This window comes from Cercospora beticola, chromosome 8 (assembly GCF_033473495.1).
Source record: "Cercospora beticola chromosome 8, complete sequence".
In the NCBI taxonomy this organism is placed as follows: domain Eukaryota; kingdom Fungi; phylum Ascomycota; class Dothideomycetes; order Mycosphaerellales; family Mycosphaerellaceae; genus Cercospora; species Cercospora beticola.
This window is the reverse complement of record NC_088942.1, coordinates 306,949-325,240: the sequence shown is the minus strand read 5'-3', so window position 1 is coordinate 325,240 and position 18,292 is coordinate 306,949. Positions and strand designations below refer to the sequence as shown.

The 18,292-nt window shown below is 52.9% G+C and overlaps 4 protein-coding genes across 4 annotated transcripts; 2 read left to right on the top strand and 2 right to left on the bottom strand.

Annotated features, from left to right (window-relative positions):
- Positions 1–770: 770 nt before the first annotated feature.
- Positions 771–5,297, bottom strand: RHO25_011506 (uncharacterized protein; the record flags this gene model as incomplete). The annotated part of the gene is made up of 1 exon (XM_023602923.2): positions 771–5,297. One exon carries the CDS (start codon positions 5,295–5,297, stop codon positions 771–773), a length of 4,527 nt encoding a protein of 1,508 aa, XP_023454658.1.
- Positions 5,298–6,353: 1,056 nt separating this feature from the next.
- Positions 6,354–7,653, bottom strand: PEP2 (Vacuolar protease A; the record flags this gene model as incomplete). The annotated part of the gene is made up of 3 exons (XM_023602922.2): positions 6,354–7,448; positions 7,504–7,534; positions 7,589–7,653. The coding sequence occupies 3 exons, from the start codon at positions 7,651–7,653 to the stop codon at positions 6,354–6,356; spliced, it is 1,191 nt and encodes a 396-aa protein (XP_023454657.1).
- Positions 7,654–9,608: 1,955 nt separating this feature from the next.
- On the top strand, positions 9,609–11,933 carry RHO25_011504 (uncharacterized protein; the record flags this gene model as incomplete). Its single annotated transcript, XM_023602920.2, has 5 exons — positions 9,609–10,043; positions 10,094–10,322; positions 10,370–10,928; positions 10,980–11,567; positions 11,762–11,933. 5 exons carry the CDS (start codon positions 9,609–9,611, stop codon positions 11,931–11,933), a joined length of 1,983 nt encoding a protein of 660 aa, XP_023454651.1.
- A 4,542-nt stretch (positions 11,934–16,475) lies between these two features.
- Positions 16,476–18,242, top strand: RHO25_011503 (uncharacterized protein; the record flags this gene model as incomplete). The annotated part of the gene is made up of 3 exons (XM_023602919.2): positions 16,476–16,967; positions 17,027–17,508; positions 17,582–18,242. The coding sequence occupies 3 exons, from the start codon at positions 16,476–16,478 to the stop codon at positions 18,240–18,242; spliced, it is 1,635 nt and encodes a 544-aa protein (XP_023454650.1).
- Positions 18,243–18,292: the final 50 nt, after the last annotated feature.

Genomic DNA, 18,292 nt, shown 5'->3' with positions numbered 1-18,292 from the left:
ACTCCTCTCTCCCAAAAGCCGCAATGTCCTCCGATCCCATCGAGCATGACACAACAAAAGAGCCTGAGAACACAAGCAACGAGTCCAGATCTTCGCCCAAAACATCAGCGACCTCCGCCCAAATCGGCTGGGAGTACGAAATAACTTACCCCTATTGTCCTCACTGTGATCCTGATTGGCTTGTTTCGATTTCTGATGATCGAAAGCAAAATCAAAAGGGTTCAGAAGCAAAGTTGAGGAGGGGAGATGATGGGAAGGAGGAATTGGAGAAGGCGATGATATGGCCGAATTGGTATTGAGTTGTTGCAGCGGAGAGGACCTCGATAGGGGAAGCAGAGTGCAATATCAATTGACGTGAACTAAGATCACGAAACGGAATCTTGATCTCATACTCAATGCGTATGCATACCAATCGTAATACAGTACTACCTCATCTATGCCAGCAGCGAAGCTCCTGTAAACGCCACGCTAAGCGGAAGAAAACCAGCTCAAGAAAGAACCTCGCCGTTTGCGTGCTCTCACTCATGCAAGAGAGGAAAACCCAACGCGACGCAATGCAATGAATGCAATGTCGCTATAACCATCGCTCATTAAACCATTCGTGCCTCCCCATCAAGCCAATAATCACAGCCCTCTCAATCTTCAACAATAACACAATCTTCCAGCGTATCCCCGTCCTCCTCATCTTCCTCCCCTCCATCAAATGCCCCAGCCTTAGATGCAGCAGCGGCAGCAGCAGCACCAATAGCAGGAAGTCCGAGCCGCTCATACTACGAGCGACCGGCGCCGCTACCACTACCGCCTCTTAGTACCATACTCCCCAAACTCGTCTTCCTCGAATGCTGCGGCGAAATTTGTTGCGGACTCCTCTGCGGACTCAACAAATTTGAGCTCGAACGTCTGCTCGAAGAAGGCCCGGCGGCATTACCACCAGTAAGTCCCATCGCCAGAGTGCCCCAGGCAGTGTTCTCCGCAGCAGCAGAATCTCCGTCCTTCTCAATAAACGTCCAGTTCTCTTCCGTGTCCTCATCGACACCATCCCTCTCGTTCTCCGTGAGTCCGTCATCGACTCCAGGAGATGCAGGACCAGGAACAGTCTTCTTCTTGATCAAACTCTTGGCGTACTCCAGATCGCGATAGACAGCGTTGATGGCAGTCTGAACTCCATTCTCACTGCGAATAGCCTCACCCAGCAGTCTAGCTTTCGTGCGCATCCTCGCATCATGTGTAGCGATCCAGAGTGCTTTACCGAGCTGATTGGCCGTCACCTTCTTAAGATGCATCCCAACGCCCAGGTCTTCAACGCGCGTAGCGAAGAAGAATTGATCGCCAAAGAAAGGCTTGATGATGGTCGGAACACCCACACGGAGAGAAGCACCGGTCGTGCCTGCACCGCCATGATGGACGACAGCGTCGACCTGCTTGAAGAGCCAGTCGTGGGGCGCAGCTCGAATCTGATGAATGCAAGACGGAAGTTCCAACGGTGGACGGCTGGCGTCGGCTTTATCGAATCTATCGGACCAGCCCTTCGACAGGATACACCGGACATCTGCTTTGACGACTGCTTCCATGATCTGCTGCATTAGTTGGCGAGAATCGGATACTGTGACTGAACCGAAGCCGATGTAGACGAGCTTCTGGTCATCGTCTCGTGCCTTCTTGATAAAGGCGGCAAGGTCGTCTGGAGGAGTATAGTCGTCACCCTCGTCGAGAAACCAGTATCCCGTGACCTTGATCCAATCGCTGAAGTCGAGTGGTTGTGGTACGACGCTTGGCGAGAAGTTGTATAGGAAGGGCACCTTGTTCGTCTGCAGCCTGTCCAAGCTGGTAGGACCTAGCTTCAGAGTCTTTCCACGCCACCGGTTGATCTGACCCGCGATAGCTTGCCAGAACATGTTGTCGAAGAACGTGTAGGTCATGTAGTTGTAGCTACCGCCACGCTTCTGTCTCGGCACAGCAAAAGCATGCGGATATGCTCTAGTCCGGGTCCAAGGCATGGTGAAGGCACGAAAGTATGGAATCTCCAGCGCCTCTGCGATGTGAATGCCACTCATCGCCGAAGGACTCTCGATGAGGATATCGGCTCCTTGGCAAGCTTTCCAAGACGAAATGAGCAGCGAGTCTAGCCAGCCTCGGAACTTGCTACTAGCTTCGAGGAAGAAAGAAGGCGTAAACATTCCGTTCTCAACACAAATCCTCATCAGCTCAGCTGGATCTCCATCCACGTCTTTAAAGGCAATGCCGTGTTTCTCGACCCAAGGTCGGAATTCGGAATGTGTCGCGATTGTCGGCTTGTGTCCTTCATCCAGAAAGCCTTTGCACAGCGCAATATATGGCTGCACGTCTCCTCTCGATCCAATGGTCAGGCAGACGATGTTCAAAGACTGCTTAGGCTTGAACTCCAGTACTGAAGACGAAGGGTCGTCAAACAGGATTGGTGGAGCATCAACTTCCTCGGGCAGTTCTATGTCATAGTCAGCAGTGTCATCAGTGCGAGCGGCGCGTAGCAAGGCATTTTCGGCGGCGGCATCATTGGCATCCTGTTGTTCCTCTTCTGTTAGTATCATCGATTCAGTGGCAGCTTCCACCGCTTCGACTGTGCGAAGGGTGCTAACCACGCAGTCGTCACGGAGGCCGGTGTCCTGGAAGTCGAAGAAGAGCTCCTCATAACCACGAATCACCAGCACCATGCCTGGATAGCCCCATCGAAAACCCCTCTGCTTCTGCACATTCAGAATATCCTTGTACGGGATGATGAGCTTCGTCTTTGTCCCATAGTAGAGACTGCGAAAGCATAGTCGACGCGTTCCCATATAGATCTTGCCCCACAGAGGCACAGTCTTGTGTAGCCAGCAATAGAACACAGAGACGAGCTTCTCGGTGGGTGGCAAGCCAAAGTGCTCCCGGAAGCGGCGTTCATGCTCAGCGACGTCGAGCTCCTGTTCCGGTTCTCGAATGCTGTCATCTGGAGCAAGGCCTTCGACGTCAGTGTAGTGTCGCTTTCCACCTGCCATGGCTTCTGTCCAATTACTGATATATGTCTTTGGACTACTGCTCAAGTACGAGCCCACGCGCTTGCTTCCGGCGCGAACTGCACCTGCCACGCTCATAGCGTGCTGCAAAGGCGTGGAGATGCCACGAATCAATCTGGGAGCACTTTCCTCTGGTCGAGATAGCTCATTGGCTTCAGCAGTGCGTACGGAGTCGCCACTGTCTGTTCGTCGGGCTGCAGGCCGTCCACCATTGAACTTGTCCTCTGTAGCCGTGCGTGAAGGAGGCTGTACACGCAGCGGAACGCCTCGCTCAGCACTTGAGTTCCGCGAGGACGACTGTGATTCCTGGCGCAACCGCTCGATTGTATTGCCAGAGACGTTGCGTCGAGGCTGAGGCATCCGAAGCGTGGGTGCTCGAAACACATGGTCATCAGATAGCATTTGACTCGCAGACATGTTTGCCTCCACCATTTCACCATCAACCGACGAGTCTGGCTGCTCTGATGAAGTCACAAAGCTCTCGCTCGACTCCTGTATCGATGGCGACATGGGCGACTTCGACGCAGTCCGGCTCTGACCGCTTGCGCTTCTCCGTCCTCTGTCAAAACTGGCTCTCCCGAATTCACCACTGGCACGGCGCGACCAATCGGCGCTGGATCTGCGATGTTCGCCACTTGGTCGAGGACTTGCGCGATCGGTTGCAGATAGAGGTGACAAAGTCGCCCTCACCGGGTCAAGACGAGGCGACTGCTCTGCTGACATGCTTCTCCTGAACGCTGGTCGCTGAGGCGGAGATTGAACTCTAGACAGCGGGCTCATGGGCTCTTCCACAAGCACCTTCTTGGCGCTGCTCTCAGCCGTGAGGACATTGAGCATGTTGAGAACTTCTTCTCCTGCCTGGAAGAAAGTGAAGAAGTATTCGTCGATAGCGAAAGTCTCCTCGCTATCCACCACTCGCAGCTTGATTGTCTCGGCAAAGTCAACGACTTCGGTCCTCTCCACGTCAAGAATGCTCTCGATGGGAAGGGAGATCTTGACAGAGTCTCCATCGTTATGACTGCGAAAGATGACCTTCTGAAGTTGCTTGACCCATTCCTTGGCAGAGGATAGAGTATCTGCACGGTACTGATACACTCTCGTTGAAGTGGTGACGGTGAAGTCGGCAGCGGTTTCCTCCTTGTCCTTCACCGACGCCAATTCTGCAGATATGGCGTATCGCAAATCCACCACGCCGAGAGGAAAGTACGGCTCGGCAGAGCTCCTGTAGTATGAAAAGGTGTCGCCTTTGAGCACGAACCAGTACCGCCGATGCCGATAACTGTGCTTGCCGAGCTTGCCCAAATGGCCCGTCTTGACTGTCGTTGCCGTCTTCTTTTGCAGGTAGGCATAGAAGCAAACGTGCTTCTGTGTGATGTACATGAAGCCTTGCAGCAACACATTCTGTAGATACCAGCATGAATATTCTGACAACACCTCTTCCGGCTCGTCGAATTGAAAGATCTCGGCAATGACATGTGGTAGTGGTCTCTTCCGACCTACGTCTTCTGAAGTTCTGCCTTCTCTGCTCTTTCTGCCTCCAAGGGTTGTGGTGGAAGACTCCAGCTCCGCTTTGGCCATGGCTTGCAGTTTCCGGTCGAGAATCGGCACATCTGAGCGGACAGATGCTGGCCGGTCTTTTGATGTCGCTTCCTTCTGCTTTGGCGGCAGTATTTGGCTCTGTGTCATGGGGTCCTGTGCCGACGAATCTGACCTCGCTCGAATTGATCCGAGTTCATTCCTGCCCAGCAACGATCTTGCAATCTTGTTGACCGATAGTCGTGATCTGTGTCTCTTACTGCTGTCCTCCGGCTTCGGTGACTGTCGTGCCTCATCACTCGACTTTCTGCTCTTGTCCGACTCTCTCGATGCCTCTTTTGAGAAGCGCCTCTGATCCACACTCTTGCGCCGATCATCCCCGTCCTCTCCCTCACTCTCACTCGCACTCTCTTGCTCGATGAACTGCGGTTTAAAGTCGGGTTTGCTATGTGTCGCCGCAAGCATCCCGTACATGCTCTGCGCAGGGAATCCATCGTTCAACCCCGTGCCAGTGCCATCATCTATCCCCTCTTCCTCCTCTTCGTTGAACTTCAAGCGATCCGGTAAATCCATACTCGTCCTCCGCAGCGCTATGGGTGATCGTATGCGGCCGAGTCTGTTCCTAATGGAAGTCGTCGCGCGGTCACTGCTTCTGCGGCGTGATGAAAGTGCGGGTTGTGAAGCAGCGATGTCATGTTGCTTGCTGCTGTTGGCCGATGAAGACGCCATCGTCAGTGAATGCGCCTCGATCGCGGTCAAAGCACGCTGTGCAGGATCTGCCTAGTCGAGTCGGCGTGGAAAATGGCAGTCGAGCAGATGGTGTTGCAGTCACCCGGCAAGAGTTGTCTCACATGCGAGGCGATCACATGCGAGGTGCCGTCAAGCAGCTGTCGATGTTGAATGAAAGGCGCGGATGCCTGATGGTAAGCACGTTGAAGTTGAAGCTCGGCGCGCGTTGCGTGATCTGGTTGGATCGCTCGATTGCCTAGCAGGTGAATCTGTCGTTACCGGTGAAGCATGGCTATATTGTGATGCATCGTGGGTCCGGCGCGGCCGCCGACAGTTGCATCCGCCGTCCAATCGAAGTCGCCGCGTTGGTCGTTCTGCGAGCAGACGGATTTCCGATGAATCAAGCACTCCCACAGCGTCTATGAAACTATTCTGATGGAAGGTGCAGCGTGAAGTGAGATGATTGATCAACAGACGTGCAAAAGTGAGTGACGGCACACAGGTTCAAGGGTACATCACCAGCCGGGATCTCTCGCGAGCCGTGAGGTGCATGTGATAGCTACGATAAAGTCCTAGCTCCGCCACGCCATCGGATTCACCGCATATTAGCCACTGTCGCGTATCGCGCAGCGCGTCTGCTTTGAAGAGTGTTACTCTGGAAAACAGCATCCAAAACAACGCTTGTTGTGCCAGAGCAGCAGAGAAAGAAAACCACCAGCATCTCCGCATAAGCTCTGCGAAATCTTCGGCGATGTCGGATTTTGCGTACTGCAGGTACTCGTGGCATGAGCCACAACCTAAGCAAAGCTTTGTACCAGGGCAGGAGCTTCGTTCGAAGCATAGAAAGTGAGTGCTCCCAGAGTGTCAAAATACAGTGATGGCTGCGTGCAAGTGCTTTTCATACACGTTCCGCACACTATGAAATGCATTACTAGGTACAATCTAGATACCATGTTCACCACAGCTCTTCTGACGGCTGTCACTCGTCCTCCTCCTCAGCCGTGTGCTGACGCGTTGCTCATCATACATCGTAATGGACTCTTGACCAGGCGACATTTACTTGGCCTTGGCCAGACCAACAGCGTTGTTCTCGAGATCGTACACGGAGTACCACTTGCGGAGGAAGGCATCTCCAAGAATGGCAAGAGGACCAGCTGGCTCTGGAATATCAAAGCCCATGAAGGCGGAGATACAGCTGCCTTGCACTTCGAGAATGTAGTCGAATGCATCGATGGTGAAGTTGTGGCCGGTGAGAGTGAAGGTGAGGTCTGGAAGAGAGTCACGCTTGCTGCAGTCCACTGTGTACTGGCCGTTGTAAGACTTCTTTGCGCCAATCTCCTTGTTCAAAAGCTCAGCAAGAGTCGATGGGAGAGCGATGAGCGAGGTGCCAGTGTCGAGGATAGCGCCAGTGGAGTCAATCTCAGCAAGCTGGTCTCCGAAGGCGATGGCATCAAGATCAACCTCCCAGTATGCCTTGCGGCGGAGAGGGATCTTGGTGAGGTCACCTGTGTAGTGGTCCTTGTTGACACCGCCGAAGATGGCCTCAGACTCGTCGCCCTTGTCGGTGGAGCTCAAGTAGAAGGCGAAGACCTTCTCGTCGAGCAGACCTTGGTCGATCATGTTGTAGAATGGCGGTGGGATACCGTTGACGGAGATGGTGTCGTAACCAAGACCCAAGATACCATCGAAGCGGCCGAAGGCAAATGCAAGGCCGGGCTCCGAAGTAGCCTCAGCAAAGAGCTGGTCCTTGATCTTCAAGTCGCCAATCTGGACGGTGTCCTGGCTGACGTAGCCCTCCAAGCTACCTGAGCCGTATCTAATGGCGAAGCTGGAGCCATTCTTCTTGTATGTGCTTGACTCGCTGTGGTCATACTTGCTGTGCAAGTAGCATGCAATGCTGCCGCACTCTTGGCTAGGCACCCACAGGTTGGAGCTGCCAGTGTCCAAAACAACCTTGAACTCTTGTGGTGGCGTTCCGACGGCAATCTGGCTGAAGTATTGCGCATTCAGGAAGTTGTCGACGGCGACGGGGTGGCCCTTCTCGGCGTGGACGGATGTCTCTTTGAACATCTCATCGAGGCGGCTCTGGGGGCGAATGCCCATGTACTTCTGTCCGAGGCGCTGGACTTGCGTCTCGATGTCCATGCCCTCCTGGTAGCATGTTAGCACTGCTATGCAGCTCACAATGGTTCAGAGGAGAGCTTACCAGCTGCTCGGACAAGGGTACCTTCTGGAGCCTACCGCAACCGTCAGCATCAACCGGGCTTCCCACGCGGGCGGAGAGAGCTCACTTCATCTTGTGGACGCCAGCCTGGGCGCCGGCCACCAGGGCCGATGCCATGAGTGCTCCCTTCATGATTGTAGATGTGTGCAGGAGATGGATTGATGGGTGTGATGTTCGTGACAAGGTGAGGGAGGAGAGCTCGCGCGGACGAGACGACTGCCACTGCCTAGCAACGGGCGTGTCGTCATCTGACTGGCAGCCACGCACACTCACCCGCAGAAGTTGTGGTGACGTGCTTCACCAGCCACTCGCTACACAACTAACAACGCCACGGTGCCTCTGGACATTTGGCATCTGTCTGTGGAGGTGTGCAGTCGAATTCCATATCATGAAAGGACTGCTTGCAGACGACTTGAACGCAGGTGACGACCCGTACGAAGCCCTCTGTACCTGCACCTGAGCCTTTTGTGGCATCGTCGCTCAAGCTGCCTGCTGAGACATCCGAGAACAGCCACAATGACCTGATTGCGGCGCTTAACAACTCGATGTTGGCACTCAAAATGGAATCTCAAGGCTGCGGTCACGTTGGACTCTATCGCCGATGGTATTTGTGTTGGCCAGTTCCAACATTGACCTCGACTCCCAGACATGGCAGTGTTGCCATCCAGTCCTGAGCACTGCGCTTCGTTCCAGCGGTACGAGGCAGCATTCTTCTCTGCTGCAGCTGTGCTTCACAGTATACAGCTGCTCACTCATCCCCCACTCGTTCCCGGCCATTCCTCCCGAATGGTTTGCTTGCTTGCGTACCTGAACACGACAGGACCGCATCCTACCAGGACAGCCTTGCCAAGGCTCGTCGGATGGCATATGTTGCGAGGATCCGATCCTTCACGGCGAGCTCTTTGGCTGACATCCCGAGCCCGGCGACCAGTAATTATGCAACAATGCAGGGCCGCCGTATGGTGTAATATGATTATATGATCCTCTTCATCTTCTCACCTTCCACCTCACGTTCCTTTCCTACAGAGTTACTCGCGATTGGGACAGTGGAAGCTTCAAAGCGGCGATGATCAATGCGCAGGCAGGCACAAGGCTGTGATCGCAGCTCTCTTCCCGCATCTCTCAGCTCGCTCACCTCTCCACTCCCCTACAACCATCTCACGCGACATCCATTTCTGCAGCCTGGAATTTGACGTATTTCAGTTCTGCTGTTCGAATACGAGATCCAGAGATGCGACATGTCACCGCCAAGGATAGCTCTTTGGTAGGGCGAGTCAGACACGACTTGGTCTCGTGAAAGGTAGGCAACGAAGCGACACACCGTGCGCTATCGCTCAAGAGATACATGCGACATTGCTGAAGCGACGCGGGTACACTCTTTGCAAACCGACGTCCGCCGGTGAGCGCAGTGGACAAGGCGGCTGCCAACACTCAACCTGCCACGGCTCCAGATCAGCTCTCGTGTTTGCTGACGATGGCTTCACGACCATGTTTCCAGACGACTCGCGCCGGCGTCACAGCATGAGCTAACCAAGCAGTACTAACGGCCACAGATGAGGCTGTGCCTCTCGCAAAACCGCTGTTCCAAGATGGTCCTCGATTGCGCTTGGCTTCCGCTGCTCGCCAAGTCCCGCCTCCAAAGTTGTCGCGGGGTCGCGGAGATGGGCAAGAAAGAGAACGCGAAAAAGCTGGGGCATGAACATCAGAACAATTTCACCGTCGCTCTACCGGTCTGCTCCTACGAATACGCATCGCCCATCCACGGCGATCACACTACCGTGCGGGATCCCCCAGCCAGCGACCGTACGTGCCTGACCTATCGGCGCTGACCAGTCGTCGTTCAAGGATTCCGCACGCTTGCGCGTCTCTGGCGCAGGGAGCTGCTTCAATGCGAACATTCGGCGGGAGAGCTTAAGCCGGACACCAAATTTGACGAGAGCTCAACACCACCACGCGCGCTACACACCACCAGTCACTCCGTGCGCTGCGATGAGGTAGCTCAGCTCCTAAATTCGCGCCCTCCCACTTTCCGATGCCTCGATCATAAACAATCGCCAACTTTGTGTGTTCCCTCGCTCCTCATCGGCATGGCTACCACCTATACCTGGACGACCAGGTGCCTGCCGGGCTTCAGCATCTGCGCAGTGTTCGCTTTGCTGTTGTGCTCCTTCATCATTTCGCCCTACGGCAAGGGAGAACCCGGGAAGCACAATGGCGAGGCCACTCTCCCTCAACTCATATTGTCTGGCTACACAGTCTTTTGCCATGTCATGTCGATTGTGTTCCCTATTCGCGTATGCTGGGCGATTCGCGATCTGTTGAAGAGCATGAGAACATCTGCACTGGAAGTGCCAAACACAACGAGGCATCGATCACACATGGTCAAGAGGGACAGCGGCACATTTGAGCAACCAGTACCTCTGTTTGTCATCATCTTGCCAGCCTATAAGGAAGAAGTCGCGACCCTGGAGGAGACAATCCGAGTGTTGGCTTCACACACGCAGGCACGGGCGAGCTATCACGTATGTTGGACGACACCCATGACATTATACTCGACGCTGACAAGTTGCAGCTTTATCTCGCCATGGAGGAGAAAGAGGAAGGCTCTGCCTTCAAAGCAGCGGGTCTCATCAAGTCGTTCGAAGCTTCGTTCTTCCGCATGAGCTACACTGTTCACCCGGCTGGGCTTCCAGGTGAAGCTCAAGGAAAAAGTAGCAACGAATCTTGGGCGGCCAAGCAGGCAACACGAGATTATCCTGAGGACTGGATCAAGCGCAACGTGCTGATCACGGTCATGGATGGTACGCTAGACATTCCTCGCAGGCCGATTTTGCTAACACACTTGCAGCTGACACCCATCTCTCCTCGCGGTACTTCACTCAAATCGCTCACATGCACACCGACCGCGTAGAGAACAACGATGCTTGTGTATATGTGCCGCCGCTTGTTTTTGACCGCAACCTCCACCGCGTGCCCCTTCCCGTGCGAACGGCAGATCTGATGTGGGCCGGAGCTGGCATCTCTAGCTTGTACCAGGGATCAACGATTTGCATTCCGACCTCAGTGTATTCCCTGCCAATGACCTTGGTCGAACAAGTTGGTGGCTGGGATACTGATCCAGGAGCAATCGGCGAGGACATGCACATGTACCTGAAGTGCTTCTTTGCCCTCTCTGGAAATCTCGACGTACGAATTGTCTACGCAGCGGCGAGTCAATGCAATGTCAGCAGCGACGAGCAAGGCTTTATGGGCTACTTTGCTGGTCTCGATGCACGTTACAAGCAAGCCACGAGGCATATGTGGGGTGCATTGGACACTGGCTATACCATTCGCCAGACTATCAGCATGCTTAGGAGACACCGGGAGTCTTCACAAGGATCGACCAACGTACCTCTCAGCGCACCAAAGTACGCGGTATCAGAAGTGACAGCAAATGCCGTTTCAGCTGACAATGATAGTTCAAACTGGACCGCGTTCTGCACGAGCACTGGCCTGCACAAATCGATGACTTCGACCACCACGACCACTGAGCAAGCGCCGCCGCGACCAATCAACTGGTATAATCTGTTCGTGCTCTACCACAGAATGTTTGAGGCGCATTTCTTGCCAGTTCATCTCTGCGTGATCCTCATTACGTCTGGGATTTACACATTCTACACGCCGACTTTTCTGGTGCCGACAGTCTTCAAAATGGCGCTCGACTTCTCCAGCCACTGCAGATTATTTGGCTGGTGTACAATGCTCTGTTACTTCTACTTGTACGACCGATATCATAAGCTCTGCGTCGGCCTGCGCCAAGAAGAGATGCGTCAGGCAGGCTTGCTCGAGGATATGGAGGACAATGATGGGATCACGCCAAACATCTTCCAGGTTGCTGGGCTGTTTGAGGCGGCATTGTTTCCAATTGGCGGCGTTATCTTTGGCGCAATTCCTGCGATTCAAGCAGAATTGAGCCATTTCTTCACCGAGCGCCTGACTTATGTGGTCAGCCTGAAGCCTTCGCTTCCGACACTCAAGTCTGTCAACGGATCCAGACCAATGACACCGTAGGCCTTCCCCCAATATGACCCCTGCACAGCACTCTTCGACACCTCACGATACCCGATACCCGATACCCATTTCAGCATGGCGAGGAGGCGACTTCATTTCTGAGCATTTTCATTCCAGCACACAGCAGCATGATACCCTTATAGACATTACACATATCACCAGAAGCTAATTTGCACGTTTTCTGTTCAAGATCTCATCAGCCCACAAGAGCTACTCGACACCAGTCATTGACAAACAACATACGCAAATCCAAGGCCTCTGGGAATTCGAAAGCCAACGGCTTCAGCATTCCCGCCGTAAACGGCCACGTACATCAGCGCAGGTTATCGCAACTGATTCATTTCTCACGCGATGCTGATTGACGGATCCAAGGAGCCGAGCCATTGCGGGATTTTCTGTAGGAGCTTTGCACTAGCACTGGCGCTAGTACACGTACGCGCGGAAGTCTATACGAACTTCAGCTCAGCGGAACATGGCGCAGGTACGCGTGCGCAGCTGCAAGGAACACGGGACATGGCGTCAGACAAGGTTCGGGCTCGACCATTTTCGTGATAGATGGTGTGTCTACGCGGCGGAGGGCCACGCGGCAGCAACAACAACGAAGGTTACCTATTGCTGCGCCCGACAAGCCGTTTGAATCAGGTACTTACTAGACTAGTATACAACGCTTGAAGAAACCCAACCACTTTCGCTCAATGTCACTCGTGTAACGAGACATGGCTTTGAGATTTATGACAAAAATTTTCACCCATTCGTGGAATCCTGCCTGAGCTCCCTTCCTTTTGACTTGATTGTCGGGCTACACAGGCCGGTTAGATAGCTAATCTTTTCACGCTCTTCGATGGCGAACTTTTCACATACGTGTACCTTCATGCTTTCTAGTTGTAAATGTACCAAAATTCAAAGGCAGCCGCTTGCTGAAGTAGATAAGCCCGGAATTCTTTTCAAGTCGTCGATTGCGTTTTTGAGAGTTGGGTGATGGCTTTACAAATTTTCAAAGTTCTTGGGAGATGAGGTATTGCATTGCTTCAAGGTTTTTTTTTCCGTATTATAAAGGAGAGGTGTACAGAAGAATGACTATGTCTCTGCTTGTATGTGTTGACGGTGATTTCTAGGGATGCATGCTCGACTGAGCTTCGAGGCTGACATCGATGTGATTCGGTATTTCATCTAATACGTATGATGCTAATGCCCTCATGAGCTTGACAGCAACCTGCCGGAGATTCAGCTTAATGTATTTTTTAGGTCAGTGATGTACTAATGCTTGCGCAGCTGATGATTTTTTTTTTTTTGAGTCTGCCGCATTAGCGACGCTTCTTATCATGACTGGCTCAGACAGCAAAAAAGGTCGCAGCTAGGAGTCAAGCATATTAGACCTCACGCGGAATGGGACGCGGCGGTATCTAGTTTCCTAAGTAGTTTGGTCAATGGAGTACTATAGCGGGAACTCCTTTTCTCAATTGTAAGGATCATTAGGGAGTGATGCGGGATGTACATGCAAGCTGTAGGACGAACAGAGTCGGCGGGGTTTTCGAGAGTTGCCATTCATATTACTCTGTGTAACTTTAGAACAGAGCATCGGAATTTGGGAGATCGATCTGGATCGAATTGCGAAGGTGGAGGTCTGAATTTGAAGGTGGACCGGACTGCAAGAACGTCGTAGGTTTGGGTGCATAATGGAGCGCTGGAATGGAGCGGAGAAGAGGAGAGATATGGCAGGAGATGGCACGGTCGATAGATTCACAAATTACAATGCTCTCGCCGCGAATGAACTCCTAGACACAAATCGTAACCAGCACGATTGTTTGGCATGCAAGATTCAGCGCCAGTACAATACTCCACCAGGAGGCGTTTCATGACATCTCGCGGAACATCCAGCAAGGTCTCTCAGCAACATCTAATGCATCCTGAAAGCCACGTAGTTCCGCAATAATAGCAGCAGCATTTACGTTTCGATGAGGACGATGCGGATCGTGGCGACGAGACGCAACAGGACGCCGAGGTTCCGATCGAGACAAGTAAGGAAGTGGTTGTCGGTAGCGTAAGCGGCAGCTCATGTTATCCATATGTACCTTGCAGACTAATGTCGAAGAATCGCGTGTATTAGTATCCGGAATTTAATGTTACAGATTCAGTTCCTACTGTAATATAGCAACCGTGGCTCGATATATATATATTTATTTCCATATTTGAACGGCCTATCCCATAGAGGCGACGACGTACTGAAACGATAAAAGTCCCGCGTTCGCTTATCGGACCTTATGTAGAAGCACATTGCGGAGTGGGAGGAATCGTACACTGCAGAAACACAAAGTTTCCCCCAGGTCAGTTTACTGCGACTGCTCATGGCTAACTAAGTGCCTTTGACTTACGGTATCTGCGTCTCCTCCAGCTGAATTCGTAAACGCGCATGTGCGAGTGTAGTCGGAGCAATTCATATTCGGTCCACCACTGTTTTTTGCTGGTAGACAGCTGCGGTAGCCGTTTGTGCAGGCGCATTGGACCATTATGTTGTATTTGTTGCCTGCTTTGCCGATGCAGCTGGCGGAGACGTCGTAGGCTGTTGTGAGGGCGCTGAGGGAGGTGAGGAGGAGGAGGAGGGTGGGTGCGGTGAAGTGCATAGTGGTGGTCGTCTCGGGTTGGGGTTAAAAGGAGTGGTTCAGACTGTAGGATTGAGTTGGATCATTGTGAGAAGGAGGGTTACTATGAATGAGTGCCTCCGCGAGTCGCTGCGCGTGATCGCTCTTTTGTGGCTGTCTGCAGCAGGCGGATGGATTGTCTAGACCCATTGCACAGACATTGGACACTGTCATCTTCACAGGGCCCGATCGGTAGTCTGCCGCACCCTGTCAGTGTGTAGTACCCTTGAGATTTTGACTGCCATTTGATGAAGGCTTTGTGAACTGCTGGTTCTGACGATCAAGGACTGCTCTCCGATGGTCTGGTTTTGTGCGCACTTTTCATCGGGCCTAGAGTCGGACTGTATGATGGCAAAGATAATTTTCTGCTCATTCGTTCGACGACCATCGGATTACACTTGTCTTGGGACTTGAGACAGTCGTGAGGGCAATGGTAGGGCTGAGGTGCTTGGATCCGCCGACGCTTGCCCGTTCGTATACAATTTTATTTCTTATGACTGAGAACTTGTGATGATCCATCGGAAACGACGTGCTTGTCTTGGTTTTCGAGCTGTGTGGTGTAGTAAAATCGCCAATATATATGCTGGGCCAGATGGTTCACCTTCACGAAACAAGTTGGATGATTTCTCCATGCTAGCTGATCTCATTCGATTCTCAGACAATCCAGGCTTTCGAGTTGCGAGAGGTCGTATCTCGCTTGATAAGCAAGTCGTGCGAGTGCACAGGCCGACATTCTGCTGATGGACGACAAGCGAACTTGGGATGAAGTGGTGTAGTTGCGGGCTAGAAGGTACGGTTGAGAAACTGCTAGCCAGGTGAAGGAGGATCTTGGAAATACGCATAGACACAGAACTGTCTTCGTACCTGGCTCCCGATTGCTGCCGCGGGAGTCGAGCCCTTGTTTTAAGGTGAGCGGAATAGACGGGATGATGGCAGCCCTAGGGTCTGCTGAAACGAAAAGGGGCTGTTCAATCGCGGGTCCGAATGTGGATTCTTGCACACTCTGTCATCGAGGCTGGCCTTGCAGCGCAAGTCGACTGCGAATGGACTAGTATCAGCGTGAGCTGCAGAACACGAAAGGATGATGAAATTCATGGTGATGCATACGGCGATATTCGTTGCTGCATGCACCTCGACGCGAGACCTACAGTGAACAGAAAGTAGCCATCGGGCCGAAACGCAATCGCGGATGCTCTCAAAACCCGAGTTGCCGCTGCCCTTTTTTTGACTCCGACACTGAAACAACCAGATATCGTAAATCGATCACAGAAATCAGTATTGTGTTTGCTGCAGCATGCTACTCGGTTGGGACCCCATCGCGCTCGCAAACCCTCGTTCTACAGCTGTGAGGCAGTAGCAGAGTGGGATTGGCCCTCTTCCTTGACCAAAATGAAGAAGAAAGATGAGATTTTCCACGATTGTCGAAGAAGACGAGGGCTCTGCCGTGATCTCAGCAATACTCTATCTGGACAGGTCACAATAGGCTTCTCCACGTGGACTCAGGAACCCGCCACGTGTCGAGCAGCAGCCGCGACCAGGAATCGTTGACCATCGAGCTGCGTAATGGGCGATCGTAGACTTTCATGTTCTCTCGATAGACAGGCATGAACTATGTTCATATGACGACAGCATAGATATTCGGGATGAATTGCCTGATGCTAAGACTGGCGCTGTCTGGAGTCGTCATCCGCGGCATCTGGCGGTTTGAGCCGGATTCACTTGCCAGCAGACTTGCGGAACGGCAGAAATTTCCGCATCTGTGATGGCGAAGTGTGGCCGTGCGACATGCGGGGTCCCCCATATTCAGGCTTGACACTTCTGCAACCTTCACCCCAGACTTGCGGAGAAGGCTGACGTTGCGTTCCTTGCCGGTCCCACTTTGAATGCGGTTCGACCATTGGCGTGTAACATGTTTACACAGGTATCGAATCTCTTGGAACAGTGACTAGAACTACCATTCGTGTATCACTCCACTCGGGCCTATCCGCTCAGCCTCGTGCGGCAGCCTTTTCAGGAAGCTTTCGGCTTCTGTGGCGTCCGTTTAGGGCATTTCCGTCCGCCTTCCTTCCCCTATGCCAACTCCACATACGTTCGGGGCCCTACGATAAGCATCGTCACTTGTGCCTCCATGGTGAAGTGTGCGTGAGTGAGGAGACATAAATAACACTACTTCCCCACCTTCTTGGTGGCCAGGAGAAGAAGCACTCGATTTATCGAGGACATCGAACCAGACGACCACTCTCTCACCGATCTGAAGCCGTCGCCATGGCTGAGAAGGATCCTGCCACAATGGCGGACAAAGACCTGGACGCAGTCAAGGACGAGCGCATAGAATATCTCGACGATGAACCGATACCGTACGACGATGTCAGCTATGGCCCTGGTGGCATGCGCGGATTATGGCAGTCACCGTATGTCGTCGCTGCGGCATTCCTGGCCTCGCTGGGTGGTTTCTCCTTCGGCTATGACCAAGGAGTCATCTCCATCATCAATACCATGGAGCAATTCCATGAGCAATTCCCCCGAGCCGCGACACCGTTCGGTAAAGGCTTCATGACTGGCATGCTGGAATTTGGAGCCTTCATAGGTGCATTGGCCTTCCCGTACCTCGCCGACAGGATCTCTCGGAAACGAGCTCTCTCAGTTGTGACGGTCATCTTCAACATTGGCGCCATTATGCAGACGGCTGCGCAAGATTATGGAACACTGGTCGCCGGACGCACGATTGGTGGAATTGGAGTGGGGACACTGGCACTGGTAAGTAGACAGCAGATGATAATTCACAATGTAGTCCAAAACCTGATCACTTGTCATAGGGTGCACCATTATACATCTCCGAAATCGCACCGCCCAACATTCGAGGTTCGCTGCTAGTACTGGAGTCTATTTCGATCGTCTCTGGCGTCGTGATATCTTTCTGGATCACATACGGGACCAAAGATCTCGCGGGTGATATCTCCTTTCGACTGCCACTCGGTCTCCAAATGGTGTCCGCGACGCTGCTCGCTATTTTCATCAACTTCTTCCCGTTCTCGCCACGATGGCTGGCGATGAGAGATAGGTCGGACGATTGTCTCAAATCGCTATCTCAGTTGAGACGTCTGCCGGCTGAAGATTCACGAGTGCAAGCGGAGTTCACTGGAATCATGACTGAGGTCCGATTCCAGAATATTGTACAGGAACGCCGCCATCCTGGTGTCACGGGCATCAAGCGCGAGATGTGGTCGTGGCTGGATCTGTTCCGCAAGAAGATTTGGCGTCGTCTGGTGGTCGGTGTCGGTGTCGCGTTTTTCCAACAGTAAGTGACCACGTTCCACCGCGTCAAAATACCTTGGTGGAATATGCCGCTAATATATAATCTCTCAACTCAGATTCAGCGGCATCAACGCCTTCATCTACTACGCCCCCACACTATTCGAGTCCCTCGGCCAAACCCCCGAAATGGCCCTGATCCTCTCCGGCGTCTTCAACTACCTCCAACTCGTCGCCGTAGCCGTCTGTTTCGTTGTCATCGACCACGTCGGCAGAAGGCCTTTAGCCATCTGGGGCGGTTTCGGGTGCTGCATCTGCTACATCATTATCGCCGCCTTATCTAGCGTCTACGAAGATGACTGGAGCCAAAACTCCGCCGCGGGCTGGGCTTGCGTAGCTATGGCTTTCATGTTCATCCTCATCTACGGAGTCTCATACTCGCCTTTGGGCTGGGCTCTTCCACCGGAGGTCTTTCCCAACAGCATGCGATCGAAAGGTGTGGCTCTGTCTGTTGCGACGATTTGGCTGTGCAATTTTATTATTGGGGTTGCAACGCCGCCTATGTTGGCTAGTCTGGGATATGGGACTTATATCTTCTTTGCCGCTTGGTGTGGGCTTGCTGGGGTCTGGGCCTTTTTGTTTGTGCCAGAGACGCAGGGTAAGACCTTGGAGCAGATGGATGAGGCTTTTGGGGATACGAGTGGGCAGGAGGAGATGGCTATCATGGCTGAGGCGCAGAGGACTGTTAGTATTGCGCCGGAGAAGGTGGTGACACCTTAGGGGTGCGGCAGCTCTGTTTGTTTGGAACTCAGGGCCCAAAGCATGTGAGT